This window comes from Lepidothrix coronata, unplaced genomic scaffold, assembly GCF_001604755.1.
Source record: "Lepidothrix coronata isolate B3197 unplaced genomic scaffold, Lepidothrix_coronata-1.0 Scaffold53, whole genome shotgun sequence".
Classification (NCBI taxonomy): domain Eukaryota; kingdom Metazoa; phylum Chordata; class Aves; order Passeriformes; family Pipridae; genus Lepidothrix; species Lepidothrix coronata.
Window position 1 is genome coordinate 2,561,087 of NW_016690233.1, and position 21,974 is coordinate 2,583,060.

At 37.7% G+C, this 21,974-nt stretch overlaps 1 protein-coding gene across 3 annotated transcripts; it reads right to left on the minus strand.

The window, feature by feature from the left end:
• Positions 1 to 321: 321 nt before the first annotated feature.
• On the minus strand, positions 322 to 21,706 carry CUNH11orf70 (chromosome unknown C11orf70 homolog). Of its 3 annotated transcripts, none has more exons than XM_017816057.1 (7): positions 21,563 to 21,706; positions 20,939 to 21,020; positions 19,250 to 19,322; positions 13,915 to 14,081; positions 11,566 to 11,738; positions 4,976 to 5,042; positions 322 to 694 (listed from the first exon to the last, which is right to left on the minus strand). In XM_017816057.1, exons 1-7 carry the CDS (start codon positions 21,670 to 21,672, stop codon positions 563 to 565), a joined length of 804 nt encoding a protein of 267 aa, XP_017671546.1. In that variant the 5' UTR covers positions 21,673 to 21,706; the 3' UTR covers positions 322 to 562. The 3 variants fall into 3 exon arrangements, with proteins under 3 accessions (XP_017671546.1, XP_017671548.1, XP_017671547.1); XM_017816058.1 differs by lacking the exon at positions 322 to 694 and adding an exon at positions 850 to 2,158 and having other exon boundaries at positions 21,563 to 21,696; XM_017816059.1 differs by lacking the exon at positions 4,976 to 5,042 and having other exon boundaries at positions 325 to 694; positions 21,563 to 21,696.
• Positions 21,707 to 21,974: the final 268 nt, after the last annotated feature.

A 21,974-nucleotide genomic window follows, 5' to 3' on the forward strand; every position in this document is an offset into this window, starting at 1 on the left:
TCGCCCCTCCGCCTCTCTCTGTGCGCCCGCCCGCACCTCTCCCGGCTGCCGCCCGCCCGCCTGCGGCCGACACGGAGCGGTGCCGCCAACCAGAATTTTTTTTTCTCCCTAACTTCTATCCAACTTCCAGGAGGCCGCTCCGCGAGGGGGTGGGGAGGGGCGGCCGTGCTCGCCTCTCCCCCGGCCCGAAACTGGACATCGGCCTGGGACACCCCCCCCCCCTCCGATCGGCCCCCTCCCGCGCTTTTTCCCGGTCCCGCAGAGCCTGCCCCGCAGTTACGCGCCGTGGGTCTGGCTCATTAAAGGGACGGGACCTTTGGGGAAATGCCTTTTATTAGATAAAACGGGTGAAGGGAGGGGGGCACTGCCAAGAAAACAGCGTCAAGAACTATAAATACAGGAAAACTTTTGTCACTAACTCCGTAGTAACATCTGAGTAAACGTGAAGCACTTCCGAGCCTGTAATCAAGGAGCACATCGTTCCTCGTCAGAAAAGTATGCATTTTCTACCTGAATCCATGCAGAGAGAAGGCCACCTCCATTGTAAAACTGGGGTTCGTAACTAGTTAGCAAATACGCCTCCACCGAAACAGTGATACAGCGTATTCACGTGTCGCTTGCAGGGATCCACAATCAAGTAGGCAAAAGTCTGTTCGTGGCTTTTGCTTGAAGGGTAACATAGGCCATTAGCATCCTGCGAGGAAGTAAAAAAAAGAAAAAACAAAGCAGTATTAGGGACAATATGGATACCCATGAGAAAATTAAGAAAATCTGAATGAAACTGATAATTTGTTCCAATTGATAGCTTATTGCATAGCAAAACAGAACAAATACACCGTAGTTTATTGAAACAGCATTATGTCTCCATGAGAATCCCAACACTACAAAATGCACAGTAGTTCTAGCTGAATGTTTCAAATAACCTTGAGGTAAATGTGATATTAATATAAAATGTAAAAATAAACATGTAAGCATGTGTTTACACAATTATACAAATTACAAATGATTAAATTTACAACAGCCCCATCACGTTTCCTGTGAAAGAGAAAAAAATCATAGACTCTATATTAACACATAAAACTGTTCCATTGTTATAATTTTTTTTTCATTTAACATTTGCTAATGCATCTGTTCAGGTTCAAATATTTGCATTTAAGCAAAACCCGCATTACAGCTCTTTTTAACAATTTAGGACTGTTATTGAAAACATTTTGTGTGCCAGTCCTCAGAAAGGGTTTGAAGGGAGTCTAGGCACCTAGCTTCAAAATACTCATTCTGAAAAAACACTTTCAGCTGACAATCAGCACAGGAACTGGGCTCTTCAGTTTAACATCCTACGTCTGCACATGTCAATAAAAGCTTCAGTGTTGACAGAGCAGCACAGTTTGACACATACTTCAAACCCAGCAGGGATCCAGAAGCTAGATGGGGAGGATTTTTGAAGAGTTGATTTTTTTTATTCAGTCAACGTGGTAATTGAACATCTGAAAGACCAATAAATATGTAGGGACACCTCTTTTCTTTTAAAACATGTAACAGTTCCCTCCTGCTCCCCAACATCTTTATGAAAGAGCTGAAGAGATGTAAGTTCTGTTCCACTTTTTTGCCTGAGGGAAATTGCTATATTGCATATATTGCCCATTTTGTCCAGGAAAATTTTAAACTCCCAGAGTATTCCAGATTAGGGTCACATGTCTCACATTCTTTTGTTGAAGTTGTCTTCCTTTGCATAAAATAATCCATCTCAGTGGTTAAGGCAGTCAAGTTAGAAGGAAAAGTTTTGGGTCCCTGTTTCTGCTCCAAGGACCATTTGTGAATTTTATCCATTAGCTGTTACTGGCACCTCATTTTCTCCTGCTATTTCAAAGAGGATGAACCTCCTACTAGATGTTCTGGTGTCTTCCTTTGGGGGACTATTCAAACTCCTGAACCTTAAGTTAAGCTAAGCACCACCATAAAAGCACTGTTTAAGACAGGTAGAGATTTGATAACGTTTATTCACAGCATTTTCCAATGGTAGTCAAATGCCACAAGCTAAAAATAGTATTCTATTTTTAAGCCAACGCAGCATACAAGCTCTGTAGCTCCAATTGTAAGATGCCTAGCTCTCTTCAGGTGTTTTTTAGGGATACATATGTAACAAACACTGGACTCTCATCTGCAAGTAAGGGGAGAAAGTTTTAAGATTTTACAGTGCTCATCACAATGCCTTTGGAGTTTGATCCAAAAATAACCTAAGCTCATGCACAGAACTGAAGAAGAAAAAGTAAGAGAAGACCAACATGAAGATCTGATTGCTAGCTAAAATCTTTTCCCATTGCTACCAAGGATCCCACTCCTGCACTCCTTATGGAATCAACTGATGCCAGTTGACGTTTTGGCTGTTTAAAGGCAGTGTTAGCCCACTAAAAATTTTTTCAACAAGAACAAAAACTAATTAAGTTCTGGTGATAAGGCATTTCAAGAAACTCCAGAATATACCAAACTTGGTATGAGGAAAATAATAAATATAACTTAATTAAATGAAAAGGGTTTTAAAATTTATTTTAATTAGTAAAAGAGGTCATAAAAACCCTAAAATACTTGAGCACAAAGACTCTGAAATTTACATTCATGCATGTACACAAATTAAGAACCATACCAATTCCATCTGCAGTGTGGACTTTGGTTCAGACATCCAGGGGGTGTAATGATTGATTTATTGATGTACTGTATTTTTTCTTTGTAGCAACACAGATAATCAGCTGATGATTTAAGAATACATATGCACAGCATAATACAGAAATAAAAATACTGCTGAACATTCTCAAAACTGCATAATTTAATCAAGTTTTTTTAAAAAATACTTCTTGAATAAATTCTGCATTATGCTGATTTCTTAACACTGCCACAGTTTGGGTTCAGGTAAAGAAAGTTCAAAAATATCAGTGAGCATCCCAATACTTTAGCTGTAACAGTGTTTCATTATATGCAAAGCCCCAAAGCTTTCAAGGGTATTTGGAGTTCAAGAGAGTACTTTGTCACAAGATCTAAAATTATTTCTCTTGTGGTGCCCAGGTCTACGTCTATCAGGTTTTGATGCTAAACATCACAGCTGCTAATCACGGCTCTACAGACATTTATAACTACACCTTAATACCTTGAACTATTTACATCTCTAATAGTGTGCTTTTTTAGATATTGTTTCCAAAACAAGGGCTTCTTAGCCACATCTTAAAAACCAAACAAAGAGGAAGGGACGGTGTCCGGATGGTGTTATGTAAAGTTCTTAATTCCTCATTCCATTTATACTAGTGCAAATACACATATATATTTATTTGTTCATTTGTTAATCCATCTTGCAAAAATGTGTGTTCTTCTAACTTCTTGTCTGCAGAAGTCACTTTTACCAGAACAGCTTTTTAAAAGTTATTTATTTATTTATATCAGGCTAAGAGGATAAGTCCCCTTCTTCCAGATACAAAACAAGAAAACATGGCTTAAAAACTGTCAGCTCAGCATAAGGATTATAATAACACACTCTACAGTTACTTAGCAAATGAACTCAAACTAAATCTACTGCAGAAATGTAGTTATCTCCTTGAAAGAAACTTTTCATCACAAGCATAAGACATTTGTGCTCCAGTAAGTGTCTTTCCTGTAAGTGCTGACTTGAATAGTTTTGATCCACACAGCCATCAAACAGTCTAGACATACTGTTTAAGCCTTTCTGTATTCCAAGAGAAAATTCTTCAGGATGTTCTTTAATACAAACCATAATTTCAGAATTCTTCACCTCACAAATTTTCAGAATGCACAGCAATGCCCAATTTTCCTCCAAGGCTACAAAGAGGATAGCCTGCTCTGCATTTACACTGGATTTTCTTCTGTCCATACACATTTTTGTTTACAAAAAGTTGCTTTTTTTTCTTCCCTAGTGGTATTTAATGTATGTCTAAGACAGTTAGGGGAACTCTTTAATGTCACCCATCTACCTAAACATAGAAATCTGCAAAGTTCACATCAATGCACTTGATTCAGAGGTGGGTAAAAAACAGTAATAACAGAAGAACATTAAGTTATCAGGGGTTTGTTTTTTTTATTTTATTTTTATTACAGTCTGCAACCTAGTAGAAAGATAAATTTTAATACACCCAAAAAGTGTTTATTTTCGAAAGTCTTTATGAATCACATTTAGTACTTAAAGGTGACGACCCACAGATGAACAACTGGGTTACTGGCAACCTACAGGGAAGTTTGTGCAGTCTGAAATGACATCAGTTACTGCTGTTGAAAGGGGGTACATTATCTGACATTTAATTATTACATATTCTGGTTACTCAAGAAGAATTTGAAGTAGTTAATTCTACTGTAACAAATAACAGATATGCTGAAACTGGTAAACGTGCAGCCAGTTCTCAAACTTATCTTGATGGTAAATATATGATTTTGCAAGGGAAACAAAGAGGAATGAGACTTGACAAGAGAGGGCAAAAGAGGTTAGCAGTCATGTCCAGCCTTTTTGTATACTACACTTCCTTGCAGTCTCTAGAGAAACAGATGCAATGCAAGCTATTCAGAAAGCTCTAGCAACATTTCTGAAAACAGAATATATGAAGTCAAGAGTGCATTCTTAATCCTTACTGCTATCTCAAGTTTTATTATTATCTAAGCCCAGAATTACTCAGATTTTTTTTTTCCATAAACTAGTTTCTGGATGACTATTATGACTTCAAATGTAATCCAGTAAGCCTATTTTTAGTGAGCTACCAAACAAACCTTTAGTTAGTAGTTACTGATGAAGAATTAGTCTAGAGGATGAGAAAGCAGGATGAGATCAGGGAGAGAGTTCATGAATAAAAAAATTACAACTATGGGAAAATAACCCATTACAATGGAATATTATGTTTTCTTTGTCTTAATTTCAATTCATTATTTTCATGCTGTGCATGCAGCTTCCAGTAAAATCCTGTATCAAAACATTATTAATACTTACATATGCAGACACTCTGAAGACTGTAGAAATAATACGTATTTCTTTTGTTTCAGGATTCTTTTGAACACTGAAATACAGGGGAATAATATGTACTTACTATACACTGTAAGTACTGATGATTAGAATCTTTCATTTATTAAATACATTTTAAACACTGCGTCCTCACTCAAATTTTATGAAGGTCAAACTCATCGTTGGGGGATGTTACATTTATAGGGTTAGGAGGAATCACAGAGTAACCAATTAGAAGTCTCAAGGGGCTTACAGGAACACCCAATCACAGGAAGGGGTTAACAAGGACCAATGGGAAACACCTCAGGACACCTTTCCCAGGACATTCCTGCATGGGAGATAACCTGTCCTGGGGGTGTTGGGAAGAAGAAACACGAAACACGTGTTTGCAAAGAGACCACAAAAGGCCATTTTAAGACATGTTTAAACAACAGTTTTTCCCATATAATGCAGGTTTAGTGCCACAGTTAAAATCAACTTATGTCACATTGACCATGGAAAGGTATGTGGCCATTGCTAGATAATGTGGCTATTATGACATTTTACTGAAAAATATTGAGTATATCTAGTCTGAAACTGACCTGGTTTTAGACATAGAATCACAGAATCACAGAATATGCCACGTTGGAAGGGACCCACAGGGATCATTAAGTTCAACTCTTAACCCTGCACAGGACCATCCCCAAGAGCCACATCATGTGACTGAGAGTATCATCCAAATATTTCTTGAACTCTGTCATGCTTGGGGCTGTGACTACTTCCCTGGGGAGCCTGTTCCAGTGCCTAAGCATCCTCTGGGTGAAGAACCTTTTTCTAATATTACAACCTAAACCTCCCCTGAGACAACTTCAGGCCATTCCCTTGGGTCCTGTCACTGGCCACCACAGAGATGAGATCAGTGCCTGCCCTTCCTCTTCCCTTCATGAGGAAGTTGTAAACTGTGATGAGGTCTCCCCTCAATCTCTTCTCCAGGCTGAACAGACCAAGTGACCTCAGCTGCTCCTCATATGGCTTCCCCTCAAGGTCCTTCACCATCTTTGTTGCCCTCCTTTGGACACTCTCTAAGAGGTTAATATCTTTCTTATATTGTGGTGCCCAAAACTGCACACAATATGAGTGAGGCCAGTGCAGAGCAGAGAGGGACTCATGCCCCCCCCAGGACATGCTTGGCCCTCCTGGCTGCCAGGGCACTGCTGACTCATATTCAACTTGCCATCGACCAGGCCCCCCAGGTCCCTCACCGTGGCACTGCTTTCCAGCATCTCATTCCCCAGTCTGTACGTACATACAGGGTTGCCCTGTCTCAGGTGCAAAATCCAGTACTTTCCCTTGTTGAACTTCATGTGGTTGGTGATTGCCCAGTCCTCTAATTTGTCAAGGTTGCTCTGCAGGGCCTCCCTGACTTGGAGGGAGTCAACAGCTCCTTTGAATTTTGTGTCATCTGCAAACTTGCTTAGCATCCCTTCCAGTCTTGCGTCCAAGTCATTTATGAAGAGGTTGAAGAACACGGGGCCCAAAATGCAGCTCTGTGGAACCCCACTACTTTTCACAGTTTTCAACTAATAAATCACAGCAATATTACCCAGATGTTGATGACTCCAGTATAGTTTGCATTTTGATAGCTATGAAAAATTATGCAGCTAAATATTTTGTAAAAATCTTTTCACATATTCTTTGAGGTAAGAAACCTGCAAAGTGAAATGCATCTTAGTACAGACCACAAGAAATAGCAGCAGTACTGGTGAAGAAATGCAGTCTTTAGCTCATTTTTAACTAGTATGTATAGTTTAGGATCATTTTTCTTCCTTTGGAATTTTGTATACATAGTCAGCTATGCAATTTAGGATGGGATTAGTTCCGAATTTTTATATTTCTAGTCTGTGTTATGAAGACTGCTATTTCTTTCATCATGTTTACAAAAAACACTGAGATATCATTGCGAAGAATCCAGGCATCTCAACATATTTTCAATTTAAGTATTTTTAATTTGTTATTTTTCCTCAGCTCTGCTTTAAGTGATGTTTACATTTCTTCAGAAATTAGATCATGTGACTGCTATTAATTTATCTAATTTTGCAGGTTCTTATTTACATTAACTCACTATGGAATAGTTGAGGCTTATAACTTCCATACTTACACACTTCCAAGAAATGCATAGCTCAATACCTGCCTTGTCACAAACAGATTCCATCCCTGGGAAAGGTCCCAATATAAACAAGTTACTAGAATGTATGTTAAACACAGGCCAGTGAAATCACCACACCAGGTCCAAGCTGTGACAGCAGTCCCCTATTACCAGTGCTTCGGCAAAGCTTTTTTTTATAAGAGCAACATCAACCAACATCACCTTTGTTGATTCAGTCCCTCCAGCCAATAAAAGAAATTGACTCTGCAATTAACTGACCCCTGTGGAGTACTTTGTCATGTTTGAACCCATACTGTGAAGATCATCTTCCTTGTGGGGAGTCAGTAACAAGGCTTTCTCAGAACTTTCTGTTGCATCTGTTATGTTGATATACTCAACAGTGGATTGAAAAGCATTGCTGAAATTGGTACTGACCCCAGCTGTCTGCCTTCCCAGCCCTTCAGAGATGACTGTCCCTCGCAGGGACAGCTCAGCTTCTGAACCACTGCAGTTTACAGACCAGCATATTAAGACAAACTAACATAGATGTCAGTTTATGCTAACATACTAGGCTGGAAGCTACAGCATTTCAGAAACTGTTTAACCATCTCTGTGGAAAGAGTGACAACTTTCAGAACAAGATATAGAGAGTTAGTGGGGTTATCGCTTTCTACCATATATTACCACCCCCAAAAGCTACAGTTCTAAGTTACTCTGTCTTCAGATTCTTCTCTGAAAATCAGGCTACCACTTTCTGGTTTCATATATGTAGGATATCAAAGTACGAGGTGACAAAGAATAAGTTTTTCTATTTATTCCACTGCCTTGAGAAATCTTCCCCTTGTGGTTAGCTTCCTGTAAGTAATTTTTCAGGATGAGTGTTTATTTCTAGCACTTTGGTTATTTTTTTAAGGCAAAAAATTGTGTCTGTGAAAATCAGATAGATTCTTCATTTGTTGACTTGAAAGAAACCAGGACATTGCCTTTAATGAGCCCGTTTGCCCCATTTCTTTTTTTTTTCCCCTAAAAGGTTTTAGAAAAAACCATGTTGTCTTCTTGAAGAGGACAGTATTAATAGTCCCACGTTCTTCCAAATTTAAACGTCTAAACTATTCATTGAATATGGTAGTTCATCACTTTAATGTGCATCTATTCTATTTTTATGAAGAGCAAACATCTTCATGGTTTCTCAATACCCTTTGGGATTTATTAATACCCTAAGCTTACCAGCAGTATTTTATTAGGCTCTCCAAATAATAAAAGAACAACTTAATGCCTTCAAATACATTCATTCATTATGGGGGAAAGGGCATGGAGATGGAGATGAAGCAAGGAGAAGAAAACACTGACTACAAGATATCACAGCAGCTGTCACCATTGACAGACACTGTCAGAAAAATCTGGGGTTAAGTACAGAAGACAAGATTTATCAACAAAGATTCATTATTTAAATTAACAAATTTTTGTTGTGTAAGTATATTCTTTAACCAAATCAAAATACTACAAGAAATTCTGAACCATTTAGGTTACACAGGATATTACACTAAACACTAGAATTTTGGATGGATTCAACTGGTCACAGACTATTTATGAATGGATTAGTAACAGACTACAAGTTGTGCATTAATTCATTAGTAAGAAAATATCACTTTTTTTGCAAAGAAGAAAATATCTGCCATTTAATAATTGTATCTGGAAGTCCCTAGCAGTACTTGTAAAATATCTAGATCTCCTAATTTCAAAAAGATTATTGCATTTTCTCATAATAAAGCTATACACATGGAAATGCTTTAATAAAACAAAATCTCAAACCTTTTGATACTATTTCGAATGCCAGTGCCTTGGAGTTAGAACTTAGGAAAGGCCAGAAAAAACTGTTGTAATAAAGATAAGTAAGGAAAAGCTCATAGGCCTGCTGCTCCTAGCAGTAAAGACACTTGTGTAACTCTTCATGCCAAGGCTCTTTTCCATAAGGAATACTGTTACAGGACTGAACAGTGGTAGTTTATACCTCTATAAGCTTATTGTTATTGGTCTGAGTTCATCTGTGGCAGCTAATTTTTCAGTGCACATCACCTAGCAGCTAATAATTATTTTAGTATCCATTTGTTTTTTACCAAGCCTTCTTAGCTTTCAAATATAAAAATTCAAAATTAAACCTTAAGGAGAGCACAGTTTACAGAATTTTTAATACCACAAAAGGTTTTTAATATCACTTTAAAAGAGTAGAAAGTATCCAATGTGACCATAATCTAAGATGAAAAGAAACCAGACAGAGGACAGCAGTCAAAAAGGAATTTAAAGGACAGTTAGTATTCAACAGGAATTTGAAGGTGAACTCTTTGGAAAACAATTTAAGCAATTACTACTGTCATTAGCAGTTGTTTACTGAAAATAAAAGGCTATGAGCAGGTAATTTTCATTGCATTATTTTCTGGTGAATTTGTACAAAAATGAAGTAACACAGCGCCTAGCATGGACTAGAAATTAGAAATTAAGTCAAGACTGTCATTAGTGGTCATCTTCACAGCCTTTCAGTGGCTTTTTCTCTCTTAAGATGGTGGAAATAAAACAGTAGCATCATTTTGGTAACCTGGGGACAGGGAGAAATAAGACCAAAAAAAAGACAACCATGATTGTGAAGGGGGAGGGAAGGTCTGAAATGTCAAGATCAAAAACTTCTCTCATGGTAGTGACAGAGAACTTAATATCAAAGGACAAAGAAAAAAGATTTAGTTAAATTTTAAATTTCTTTTTCAACTGGTATTGAGTGTTAACACCAGCTCCTCTGGCAGTGAGAAACCAGCAGACATTTATAGGCACAGAAATGGAGAGGCACATGGTAGATAAATACTGAAGATCAGTTATCTCACATGAACTGAGTAGATGTATTTCAAAACTTCAGAGGATAGAAAGCAATCTGCCAACTGAGAAAAAAAAAAGACAAAAACAAACAGCAGAGGAATGGATCTTGAAATATTTTCTCCTAATATTGTATAAAGGACAGAAGTAGCACACAAGAGGAAAATCACAGAAATATATAAAGGGTCAATAGGTTGAGGATACAGAAAAAGTACACCTTGAAAGCAGGATGAAACTGTGGGAAGATCTTGGCAGATGCTTTTTTTTGTTTTAAGTAACAAGACCTACTTGACATCCTTATCAAATTTTACAGCATAAAAAAGAAAAAGAATGGGAAGATATTTAAGGAGATAGGAAGGTAAAGAAAATGAGTGGCTTAGAACAGAACTTGAACATGTTTAGGATAAAACAATTCAACAGCAAAGGGAAGCAGTAAAGGGAAGGAACTGATTGGATTTGCAGTTTGTCCTAGATCAGTTCAACAACACCTGAGCAGAAACAGCTGCAGGCAATGCAGAGTCAACTAAGGCCCACGATTAAAGTAACAAGCAGCTTCATTCAAGTGCAGAGTGAGCAATTTAAAAGAAAAGGGAGGGTAGCGTTTAAGCATTCATGGATGATTTTTCTGTCACATGCAGTACTTCTGAAGAACCCACTTGATTTCCATCTATATATGATATGAAAATACAAAAACTAATCATACTAATAAAAAATTTAGTAATATCTTTGACAATCTCTATATTCCCATTGCTTAACTAGGAATGAGTCTGCATAACCTATAACTACATTCCGTATCCCACTAACCAGGGAATAACAAGTTTTGTCCATCGGAGAAGTCAGCATATGGATATATGAAAACAAAATTGCCTTTTTATTCTGAATCTGAATGTCTGAACAACCACCCTTAATTTCAAGGAAAAGAAACCCTCACGTAAAATTCCAAACAATTCCATACACCAGACCTGGCAAAAAATATATGTTAGTCCACTGTGTCATGTTAACAGCCAGATTCTATCACCCTTAGCATTACACTGGGAGAAGTGTATTTGCCAAATTAGGAAGGCCAAAATCCAAGTGTATTACAAAAAAATTTCAAAAAAAAATCAGCAGGAATAAAATATATACAGAAACAAAATTTTCAACTAATTATTTCAATTTCTAAATTCTAAATCAAAAGCAGTCCAATGGAAAGTAGTCTAAAACTAGACAGCCAAGACTTAATTGTTGATATTTTATCAATGACAGTGGGAATACAATCTGTTTCCAGTACCATGCCATGTTTTCAATAGATGATTGCAAAAAAAAAGTATCCTTAAAATGGCAGCGAATTATAAACCATCTATGTCCATAACTGTTATATAAAAAGAGTTTTTATGTGGGACAGATGTGATTAAAATTGCATATATTTTGCACTGAACTAATCCTGTTGTTACATGGTATTTTGATGGTCGAAGCCAAATAAGCTTACAGGTGGATTAAATAACAGCTCCATTTTTGAAGCAGCAGTGCACAATAAATTTACACAAATCGACACAAAGTATCTCTGCACAGCACATACATACACGGTTGTATAAAACAGAATAACACTTACCTCACCAAGTCTTTATAAAAAGCTTTCGTAGTTTCTAAGTATGGGTCAACTACATCTTCAAACTGGCAAAGAGTTCCTCCGATGCAAAAATGCTTAAAAAGACAGAACAGAAATTCCTCGCGATCCAATTGACTGAATAAGTCATAATGGTCAGAATCCTCCAGAAGCAAGACCTTGTAGAACAAGAAAAAACCAAGGAAGTCAAATTGATAAAAATTGCTTATTTGAGATTAATTTTATAAACAATGCAACTATTTTGCTGTATGGCACACAGAAATTATGGCCATATAAAATATAGGAACTAGGGATGGAAATACATATTTCTCTATAAATGCTTCTTCCGGTGATGCAATTATGTTCAAAATTCTCACATAAAATATAAACCAGAATCACTGTCAGATTTGTGTCCAAAAGACATAAGGGAATATTTTTCACGTCTTGTTGCTTCACTGATTATTTATTTGTCATGCTAGTGAAACAATCAATAATCTGAAAACAATCTAACTATATTTGGGGTGTGAACCACTGCCAAACAGTTAGGTTTTGGTAACTTTGCCAACACTTGCATTTTCACTCTTAGATTGACACAGTTATTTCATATTTGTAAAAGAATCCTGAGGATCTCCCAGAGGAGATCACTTAAACTCACATCATGCTTTACTGCAGACTCCAGTGAGCCTTAATCTGTAGGCTGGATTAACCAGACATGCTCTCCACCTGCCTCTATGTGTCTCACCTGCCTTTTGCTGAGATATTATGTGAACACAGAGGACTTGCTAAATTAGTCCCAACACTGCACACTGTAAATGTGGACAGGACAATCCCAATGGCTACAAGACATTTGAGTCATGTCAGCCAAACTGCAGATGCCAGCCCAGGCAAACTGGTCAAAGCTAGACATGAGCCTACTGCTCTCTGGCCCTCTTTATAACACAGTCTGAGTAAAAAGGGGTCAGGGTAACAACTGTTCTGGATGGCCACTTCATATATATCCCAACCCCCTTCTTGGCTGAAGCAAGAGAAGACAAGGCAGGTAGGAAAGAAACATGGAGCCTTGCAGCTGAGGGCCACCCTCTGACACCAGGAGACAGTTTGGTGCCCCCTACAGTCTTCTGTCTTAGAGCCCTGGCTAATTTAATTTGAAGTTTTGATGTCATTCCTGGAAGATTTTTACTCTTATTCTTTCTGCTGTCTTACTACAAGTAGGAATCTCATTTGTTTCAAACCAATGTGAAAACCTCAATTTGCAAATGCTGACACACACATCCCTTCCATGGGAAGGAAAATGGGAAGACATTGAAACCCCAATGATTTCTAATTTTAAATGTTGCCTCTAACTTTCCTACATACAATATACTTAATTTTCAGAAAATATTTCACATGTACCCAGCTTATAAGTAAATACATAGTATTTTGAACTGCTAGGCTACAAACCACATCTGAAATTTAAACATGAGCTTGAGTTCTCACCTTTTCCCAGAACTTTACAAGACAGACCAGTATTTCAGGCCACATCCTGTAACCAGTGTCACTGGTTCAAATACATTGCCTTCAAAGGATTTGCCAAGTGCAAATGAGTGCAACTCTATAATTATTAAGTACTTATGCTGATTATATATACAAGGAAGAGCAAAATCCAGTTCTCCCACACTATGCTTTGCTAATGCTAAACAAACTAAAGTTTAAAAAATTGGTTTAGCTTAGTTTATGAAGTCAAAAGAAACACAATAAAGACATACATTGATGCCACTGCTAGATTCTTTTCCAGAATAATCTGCTTTCTGACACCTCCACTACAGTATAACAAAGTTTTTACATTGCAGGCCTGTTCAGGAGTTATATTTAGTCCCCCTCCAGTGTTACACTGAAAAATAATTTCCTTTTTCACAGTTTCCTCTTCGTTTTAGTGAAAATTTATGAAGATGACTTTCTTTAAATGTCTTCACATATGATATGGTCAACACCCCTGGCCAAGAATGCTTCAGGATGTAACTATCAAATACACTCAATCTCATCAACTACCTGGAAGGCTGGGTGAACCTACAGCTTTGAATATCAGAGAACCTTCCCTTTGGCATCCCTTGTTTCCCCCTCCTAAGCAAATGAATATCTACATTTCCCCACATACACACACACCCAAGGACTGACTACTTGAGACACAGGTGGGCAGGTTTTCCCTTTTTCTCCCAAATAAGAAGGAAAGAGGGCCCACCTGGAAAACAGTCCCTGCTTTCACACATTTAGGCAATGTACTGCCTCAATTGTTTCAAAAACATGGCTATCAATGTGACCTTATGGTACCTAACAGAGTATGAAAAATTATAATAAATTATTCATTACTATACTGACCTTCCTTAATTCATCAGAGATAAGAATATCATCATAATAGTCATCGTAACATTTCACAATATCTCCAGTTTCTCTAACAACTCCTTCACAGTACAGCCGATCAAAAAATGACATGGAAATCTGTGTACAAGGTACCACTGTAGCTTCAATTTTTGTCACTTTAGAACCTGGAATATATAGGAAGCTGGTTGCATGTTTCATATGCTTTAAAAAAACACAGATCACATAAGTATGACTCAATCACACAGACCCTCCAAAAAGCCAAAGAAAGGTAAGAAAAAAACAAGTGTAAAGAAAACATTAAATTCATCTGAATACCACCTTCCATTAAGGCTCATGTGTTTGCTCCCTCTGTCGGTAAATACTATCAATCGAAACTAGGAATAGATGGAACACTGTGAACTCAACATCATGTTAGATCACACCCTTAGAAAAATCATATTCCACAGCTTAACCCTTAAAGAATCTAAGGACAGCTGCCAAATTTGGCATGATGAGGTACAAAAGTCAACAGCTGCTAACAGCACCCCACAATGTAAAAACCAAAATGAACACAGCCCCAACAAATTTTTTATTTGTTAAGTATTATATCTGAACTTTGTGAAAAGCTTTATTAACCAGCTATTTCAGAAAATGAAAAAGGTACTCTCAATGTTTCCCGTATGAATCTGAAGTATTATCTCTGTAATCATTAAATGCAGGGTATATATTTTTCTATATTTTTTTTCCCTTTGCTTGCAAGTCATCCAAGGCCAGTCCTGTTGCTCATAGACATCTGAACCATTTGAGATGCCCTACAGTATTTTCCTTAATGAGGTATCAGTCTAGAAGGGCACATCTCTACATACAGTGTTACATCTACAAATCTGTATGCATGGTGTTGGATAACTTATGGCACCTTAAATAGCATTAGACCCCATGTTTGAGAAGCTTTGGACTCAGTCCAGTTCTGTGTGCTCTCTACAGTCCAAGTGTTCAGAACATATTCTCTATCCATCTCGTAAGTCCACCTGAACACCCTGCAAAGTGCTTCTGAACAGGAGAGGGGAGGAGCGCGTGAGTGAGGTGCAACACAAGGGCAGTGTGTCTGAGCAGACAGAATATTCACAGCATTCCAGCTGTCCATGAGTTTACTCTTATCTATTCTCCTCTGTAGGTTCCCTTCATTGGAGACTGGTCAACAACATCACAGTATCAAAAGGCTTTTTACCATACAATTAAAGATAAAATTCAGTTGTGTCCTGACAAACTGACCTAAAGGATCACTAAGGACTACTATTTGGGAAATGTCCAGATTTCCCTCTAGATGACAGTATTTCAGGAAAAGAAACATGCCAAAAAGGGGTGTATGAACCAGGATGCTTCCAAGAGCACCTACCATTTCATTTCGACCCTCATCTTTGCAAGCATAGCATAACCTAAAATTTCTCTTGCTCACACAGTTCCAGAAAGCCCTTGGGATTTCTGCCATATACTTACATGGAGACTATTTATTCATAGGTTAAGTAGGACTGGCATTTTAATATCTAAACCCAGGTAAACTGTACCACCTACCTGATCAACACTAGGAAAAAAATTAGAGAGAAGTTAAAAGCTGATGGCTTGAAAATGTGCCTACTTAAGCTAAAATACTGACATGAAATTTTATAATTATTTTACCATACCAATGTGATGTAAAGAAAATCAGCTATAGACATTTAATTGCTTGGCTTCACATGTACAGATTATGAAAAAGAGTACCTTTTATTAAAGAAAAAAAGTTTAGGACATTCTCCTACCTGTCCACGTAGTGACTATCAAACAATAATGAAATTATGTAACCAAAAACACAAGTCAGAAAAAAATATTAATTACAGCCTCACAACCTAAGAAAACAACCAAACTGATTTATATTTACTTATTCATCCTTCTTCCCACCCCCTCAGTTCCAGCTTCCTCTAACTTTTAATTATCCAGCTTCCTTTCACAGGGATAGAATTTTTATTTTATAAGGGATTTAATATGAGCCAAATCAGCCCTTAACAGGCTGATTTTGTAAATACCTATGAATTAAAAACTGAGTCAACTAATAAAAATCAGATGTTAAATGACTTGAGAAAAATGAAAAATCTTACATTTTCCCAGTTATTGAGCTAAAAGTATAAGAAACTGAACTATTTATAGGCCTCGAATTGTAAGGATTTTTCTGAAAAAAGATTTTATGAAAACTTTGATCAGGTAAAAAAAAATCCAGAGCTTTGTAATCTGTTCAGTAATTCAGAAAACTGAACTATAAATGGAAAAGTTTAAATACACTGGAAGCTACCTAGTCTCCATTTGAGAGGTGAGATTTGAAATTGGAGATTCCAAATTTCCTAGAAAAGAGTGACTAGTTTTAATAATGCTGTAAAAGTGAGCAATAAAATAGGAAGAAGAAATGCCTTGACAACTCTGCAAGTGGAAAACAAAGAGCTGAGAAGTCCTGAAGTCATTTAAGCTTCTTATAACAGCCAGCTCTGGAGCATCTATAAAGTGTTGCCAATATAATTTTAAATGAACATGCTGCATATCTAGTAGGGGGCAGACAAACCCTGGACTAGGTATATTTAGAATTCCTCCAAAATCTAACTCGGGTTTTTACTTCAGAAAAACATCTTGCAATTTACTGTTTACAAAACAGGTTATATATACTGCAAGTTCAGTGCTTAGAATTAAAAATAGGCTATTTCAAAAGTAAAAGGTGCAGGTTGATGATTTATAGGTTCAAATGACATCTACATTTTGTTGGCAAGTTATAACCTATAACTGTAGTCTAAAATATTGCTGATTTAAGATTATAATTCAGATTTTAAAAAGCCATTCCAAAGACAGAAATCGTTGAAGCTTCAAGTACATATGGGAACTCAAGAATCTTTTTTTAGGCAAATACTAAATTTTTATTTACACAAAAAGACCATAACCCTACCCCTTTGAAGATAAGTTTTCAAGTGTTAATTGAGCTTAAGCAGACACAGTCCTGCCTCCCCAAGACTGCTGACAGGTGCAAGGCCAGCAATGCGTCCAAGGAAAAACTACTATTTAGTTCTCACTGCAGCTATTTCAAACACACAAGACTCAAGACATAAATTGGTATGCATCAAATTTGTTCCTTTAGCTGCTTCTATTTTTGAAATATCACAGTAGCCCATGAAGAGGTGGCTTAAAGCACATGTCAGAACGATCAGGTACTGTGCCATGCAGCCAGGAGGAGGGGAAAAATATCCCTACTACAAGAGGCAAAAAGTGTGGTGTGAGAATAGGACAGTATCTTTCTGATCAGATCAAGCAGACTAGAGTACATCCTTGTGTATAATTTACCTAAAATGCTTTATTTCAAGCAATGTTAAAGCTGGAGTCCTTGAGACAATGTATAATTATGGATTCTACCAGGAAAAAACACATTCTTAGTGAGAAGGTGCAAGGGGACTACATCCTCAAAAAAGACAAAGTTATTATGAAAACAAACACTACTGTTATATTGATGATTTATATAATGCTGACATCTTTCTGTGGGTCCATAAATACTTGCTGCTCAAGCTCATGGAGGAGAGAAGGGAAGTTTCTAAGGATCTATCTAGACCTGACTTATATTATGCATCCAAACTACTTCCCCTCTGAAAAAAAACCCTAACATTTTTGTTTGCAAGAGAATAAATACAGTATCTCAATTAACCTAGATTATGTAATTTTTCCTCAGATATTCTAAAAAGCAAAATAAGCCCATTTCCAGCATTTTTCAGGAACAGGAATGTGTTTTTAAAAGAGTTACTCCACAGTGATAAGTAAATGATAAATCTGCATTAATATATCAGCATGTTTGAAGAAGAAAATACTAGAAGATGATTTTTACCTCCTCCCACTCACAGTAAATTCTTACTATATTTTCAAAAAATGCACATGAAGACTAAGTATAGAAGAATGAGCCAACATTCCTCACCAAAAATAGGCAAAGAATGGGAAGATGAAATTTTAAGAGCAAATGGGGTATACCAGCTGTTCAGGATTTAGAAAGGGAACCCTTCCAGTCCTTAGAACAAAATGCACTACTTCTGCAGAGGAAGACTGAGCAGAATTGGGAGTTAAGCTGAGATACTTGGCAAGTGACCCTCTTAACATAAGGTATGTAACCTACTGACCTTCACTGCAGGGACTGGCAAGTCATAGGCTAGACAGATAGCCTAAAAAAATTCTTGCCTAAAGCAGGAAAAGGTTTACCCAACAGTTTGAAATATATCTATTTTTTTCCTGCTTGCCAGAGTGAGAAAGAGGTACCTGAAGGGGTACTTGAGATATTTTTTGCATCTTTTTATTTCAATTTTTTAACAGTTGGATGTAGTGTTTGGAAAATGGATTTTAACTGAACAAAAGGGTGGCAATGTCTAGTGTTATTGTATATAGTGGGAAAAATCTATGCCAATTTCAGAGAGCTGAAATGGAAAAGTTAGAAAATTCCCAAAGCTCCATTAAATATTTACACACAGTAAAGTATTTGCAGACAAACCAAAAGAAATTAGGACTTCCCACTATCCCCTTTTAAAATATTCTTATTATGGAAAACTGCTTCGGCAATACCAGAGATCACATTATGCACAAAATCTCACTACATTATCACATGCAATTGCTGTGAAATTTTAAGTGTTATTTACACAACGAAGAACACATTTCACAGTGGTGCCATAAATTTGCTATTTGATTTTAGCCTTTCTGCTTTAGTGTCTCATCTATATCTATAGACGTAACTGAGTGTTTTAAGTAGTTTCTGATATGGCAACAAACTAGAAGTCAACCTCATGGCATGACTGCACCTGGAGCAACCTATGACATGGGGCTCTTCTGCGCCTTGATCACCTCTGTTGTGCAGACAGCAGATTTACACGAGCTCGGAGGTGTGCTCTACCTAACCCGCTCCTCTCTCAACTTTAATTTGTAACAGAGCAATACTCTCAGATCTGTCCAGTAAGGTTGTTGCATCTATAGAAAAATGCCTTTCTCCAAACATTATCTGAATAATTAATGCAGTTGATTTTGTCTGGATACGTGGTCAGGTCAACCAGATGTCACAGACCATTCAGAAACAGTTCTAGGTGCTTGGTTTATGAATGATGCAGGGAACGAGGGAAAAAAAAGAGTAAAATGTGACAATTTAGTAACAGACAAGACACCAATCTTTTCTTTTAGTAAAAAAGTCATTCTTTAAGGTATTTGAACCAGGTGAGAATACACATATATGAACTGTTGTTATTAGAAAATGGCAAATTAGAGCAAAATAGTTACAACACAGACTTTTTTAGTTAAGACTAATTTATTCTAAATTTACCCAATGTAGTCCACTGTCCTGAAGCTGACAGCAACTTTAAATTGGAGTTCACGTTTTGATCATTAAAAAATGCCTACAATATTCAAATAAGAGAATACCAGTTAATGAAATGAAACATAAAATCATCATTTATAGTGGCTTGAACATTTTCAAAGCAAATTATAAGGCTCCAATTCCAACAGTAGATTCTGTATGATCTTTCAGTTTGGATGCCACCAAATCCATGCTTTTGTAACTTTGTGTAGCCAGTGTCTTTTATACATTCAAGATATATTCAGGTGCACATTTATATATGCAGTATTAAAGTTTTACAGTAAAGCACTTTTAGTCCAGGAATACACAAAAAAGCTGTATGAAATTCTCAGAGGTACAGAAAAGTGAGGAAGAGATGAGACAGTTCTACCTCTTTATGCAATGTCATTGAAGTTAAAAATTAAATGCTAAGTAGGATTTTAAAATTTGCACTTTTCAAATAAATTCAAATCTTGGAGAAGTGTAGAGACACAAAAATTATTAAACAGATACAGAAGAGATCTATAAGTTATTGATAGTGTGGAGAAGATGTTCCACATTAAGATTTGAAGTATTCAATCTTATTATCACTTAAGAAAGGAGACATGCATAGAAATGTTGGTAGCTGGCAAGTTTAAATGACAGATAAGGCAACTGAGAAAACCACACTTACATACATGTATACAAGCAGTGGGAATAATCGTTGAAGAAGCTGCTATGAAAATGATGGATTTTTCAGTCTCTGCATCACCAAATCTCTTTACCACCCCTCAGGGATACAGAGAGATCAGACAATATAATGTAATGATCCTTTTTCCCCCCAATTACTTCACAGCTATTCAGATTTCATCCATTCATAGTGATATCTTTACATTTTAATTAAAAAGATTCAAGCATTGAGAAGGCAAATGTGTATTTTGAAAACTTCAATAATTTGAGGTTCAATAAATTGAAATTTTTATCAGTGGGAGATGAAATATTGGTGCATTTCTGTGTGACTTTCTTTAAAATACAAAAAGGCTAAATTCTTTATTCACGATAACAATATAAAGTAGAAGTATAATAAATTAAAACCACAAGTGCTTTTGAGGGTTTTTTTTCTGTCTGCAAATAGATACACAGATTTGATTTTGCAGACAAGAGAAGTGAAGGACACAAAATCAGTATGAGACTTGAGTCTCAAAAAAGCTAAAAGTTCAAACTTCCAGTATAAAGCAATGGTACCCATTAATTTTCAAAAAATTATATCTCCAGATATGTGGTGCACATGCACATCTAATTGCCCAGTGTAGTTACTGTGACAAAGCCATAGCAGCTGAGAGCAAGGGTACCACCTGTGTATATACTGTTTAAAGTCACACCCTGGGTGGACTTCCCAATATTAAATGCTGTGGCCAAGATCAGCTCCAGTTCAGATTTGCATTCTTGGGAAACCTGAATGACTAAATTGTTCCCTCTTATAGCAGAGTAACAGTAGTACAGACTAAAATATTTTTACTGGACAATACAGTTAACTCACAAAGTAAGACTTGAGCACTACACCTATTTTCAAGGAGACAGTGAGCAGGCCAAAAGCATGCAACACTGGTACTGTTTCCTGTTATGCAGTTTTCCATTAGCTATAATTTCATGGAAGGAAAAAAAAGTCAATTTAAAATACAAAGGACTTAGAGCTACCATAACAAATTCATCCTTTTGATAGGGCTTAAACTGCTGGTCAAAACCGAATGCTTGTGCTGTGATCCTGCCTTGCATGGACCTGAAATGGAAAAATGAGATTAAATATTCTGCAGACACACTAAGAACTCATTCTGCAAATACTAAGAACTCTACTCTGCAAATTTGTTAAGTTAACCACATAAAGCCCTATTCTGACCAATAATTGTAGGGGTTTGTTTGTTTTGGTTTTGCTTTTCATTCTCAGTTATAGGAGTTTCCCATCCCCTCCGCCCCCACACTTTGGAGGGCTCAGGCTGCATCAGAGCAACGCTGCGAAGCTGAAATAGATCTTGGCTCACTCTGGAAGGCGAGGACAGATGCCTCGCACCTCAGAAGGAGTGGTTTGCGTGCCTGGAAAATATCAAGAAGACTTCAGATTAAGAAGTGGGGGAATAAACGGGAGGAGAAATTCAAAGAACAAAAAAGGAAAACAGAGAGACACGGATCCACGCCACTGGAGCGGGAGCCCTGAAGGCGAGGTGAGGACTCCAGCCCTCAGCACCGCCTGCCTGTTCCCCGCCGCCCGCCGCTCCCTGCTGCCCCTAGCCAGACGCCTCTCGCAGCGGGCTTTCCTCCTCCCACCATTTGAGGAGGCGATCCTCGATGTCCCTGTCCTGCAGGCAAGAGAAGGATTTCTGTGACAGGGCCCGGAACACGAAGCCCGCCCCGCCGCGCCGACCCGCGGCCGACATCTTCCCGCGGCCTGGCGGTTGCCGTGGAGACGGCGCCGCTCCGGCGCGGAGCTCGATCCCGCTCACAAGCGTTCCGCCACCCGCGAGGGCCGCCGGACGCGGCCGTCCCCCTTTTCTTTGGCTTTTACCTATAAAACCCACTAGTTCAACACCAGCCTTCTCCCCCCTCCCCTCTGTTCCTGTCTTTGCGCCAGGAAAGGCTTGCCAAGGGAGAGCCCAACAGGCAGGGGCGGGGGCTGCCATTGCTGCCTCTGCCAAAGCCACCTCAGTAACGTAAGACCAAAACCTATTAGGAAAAGCCC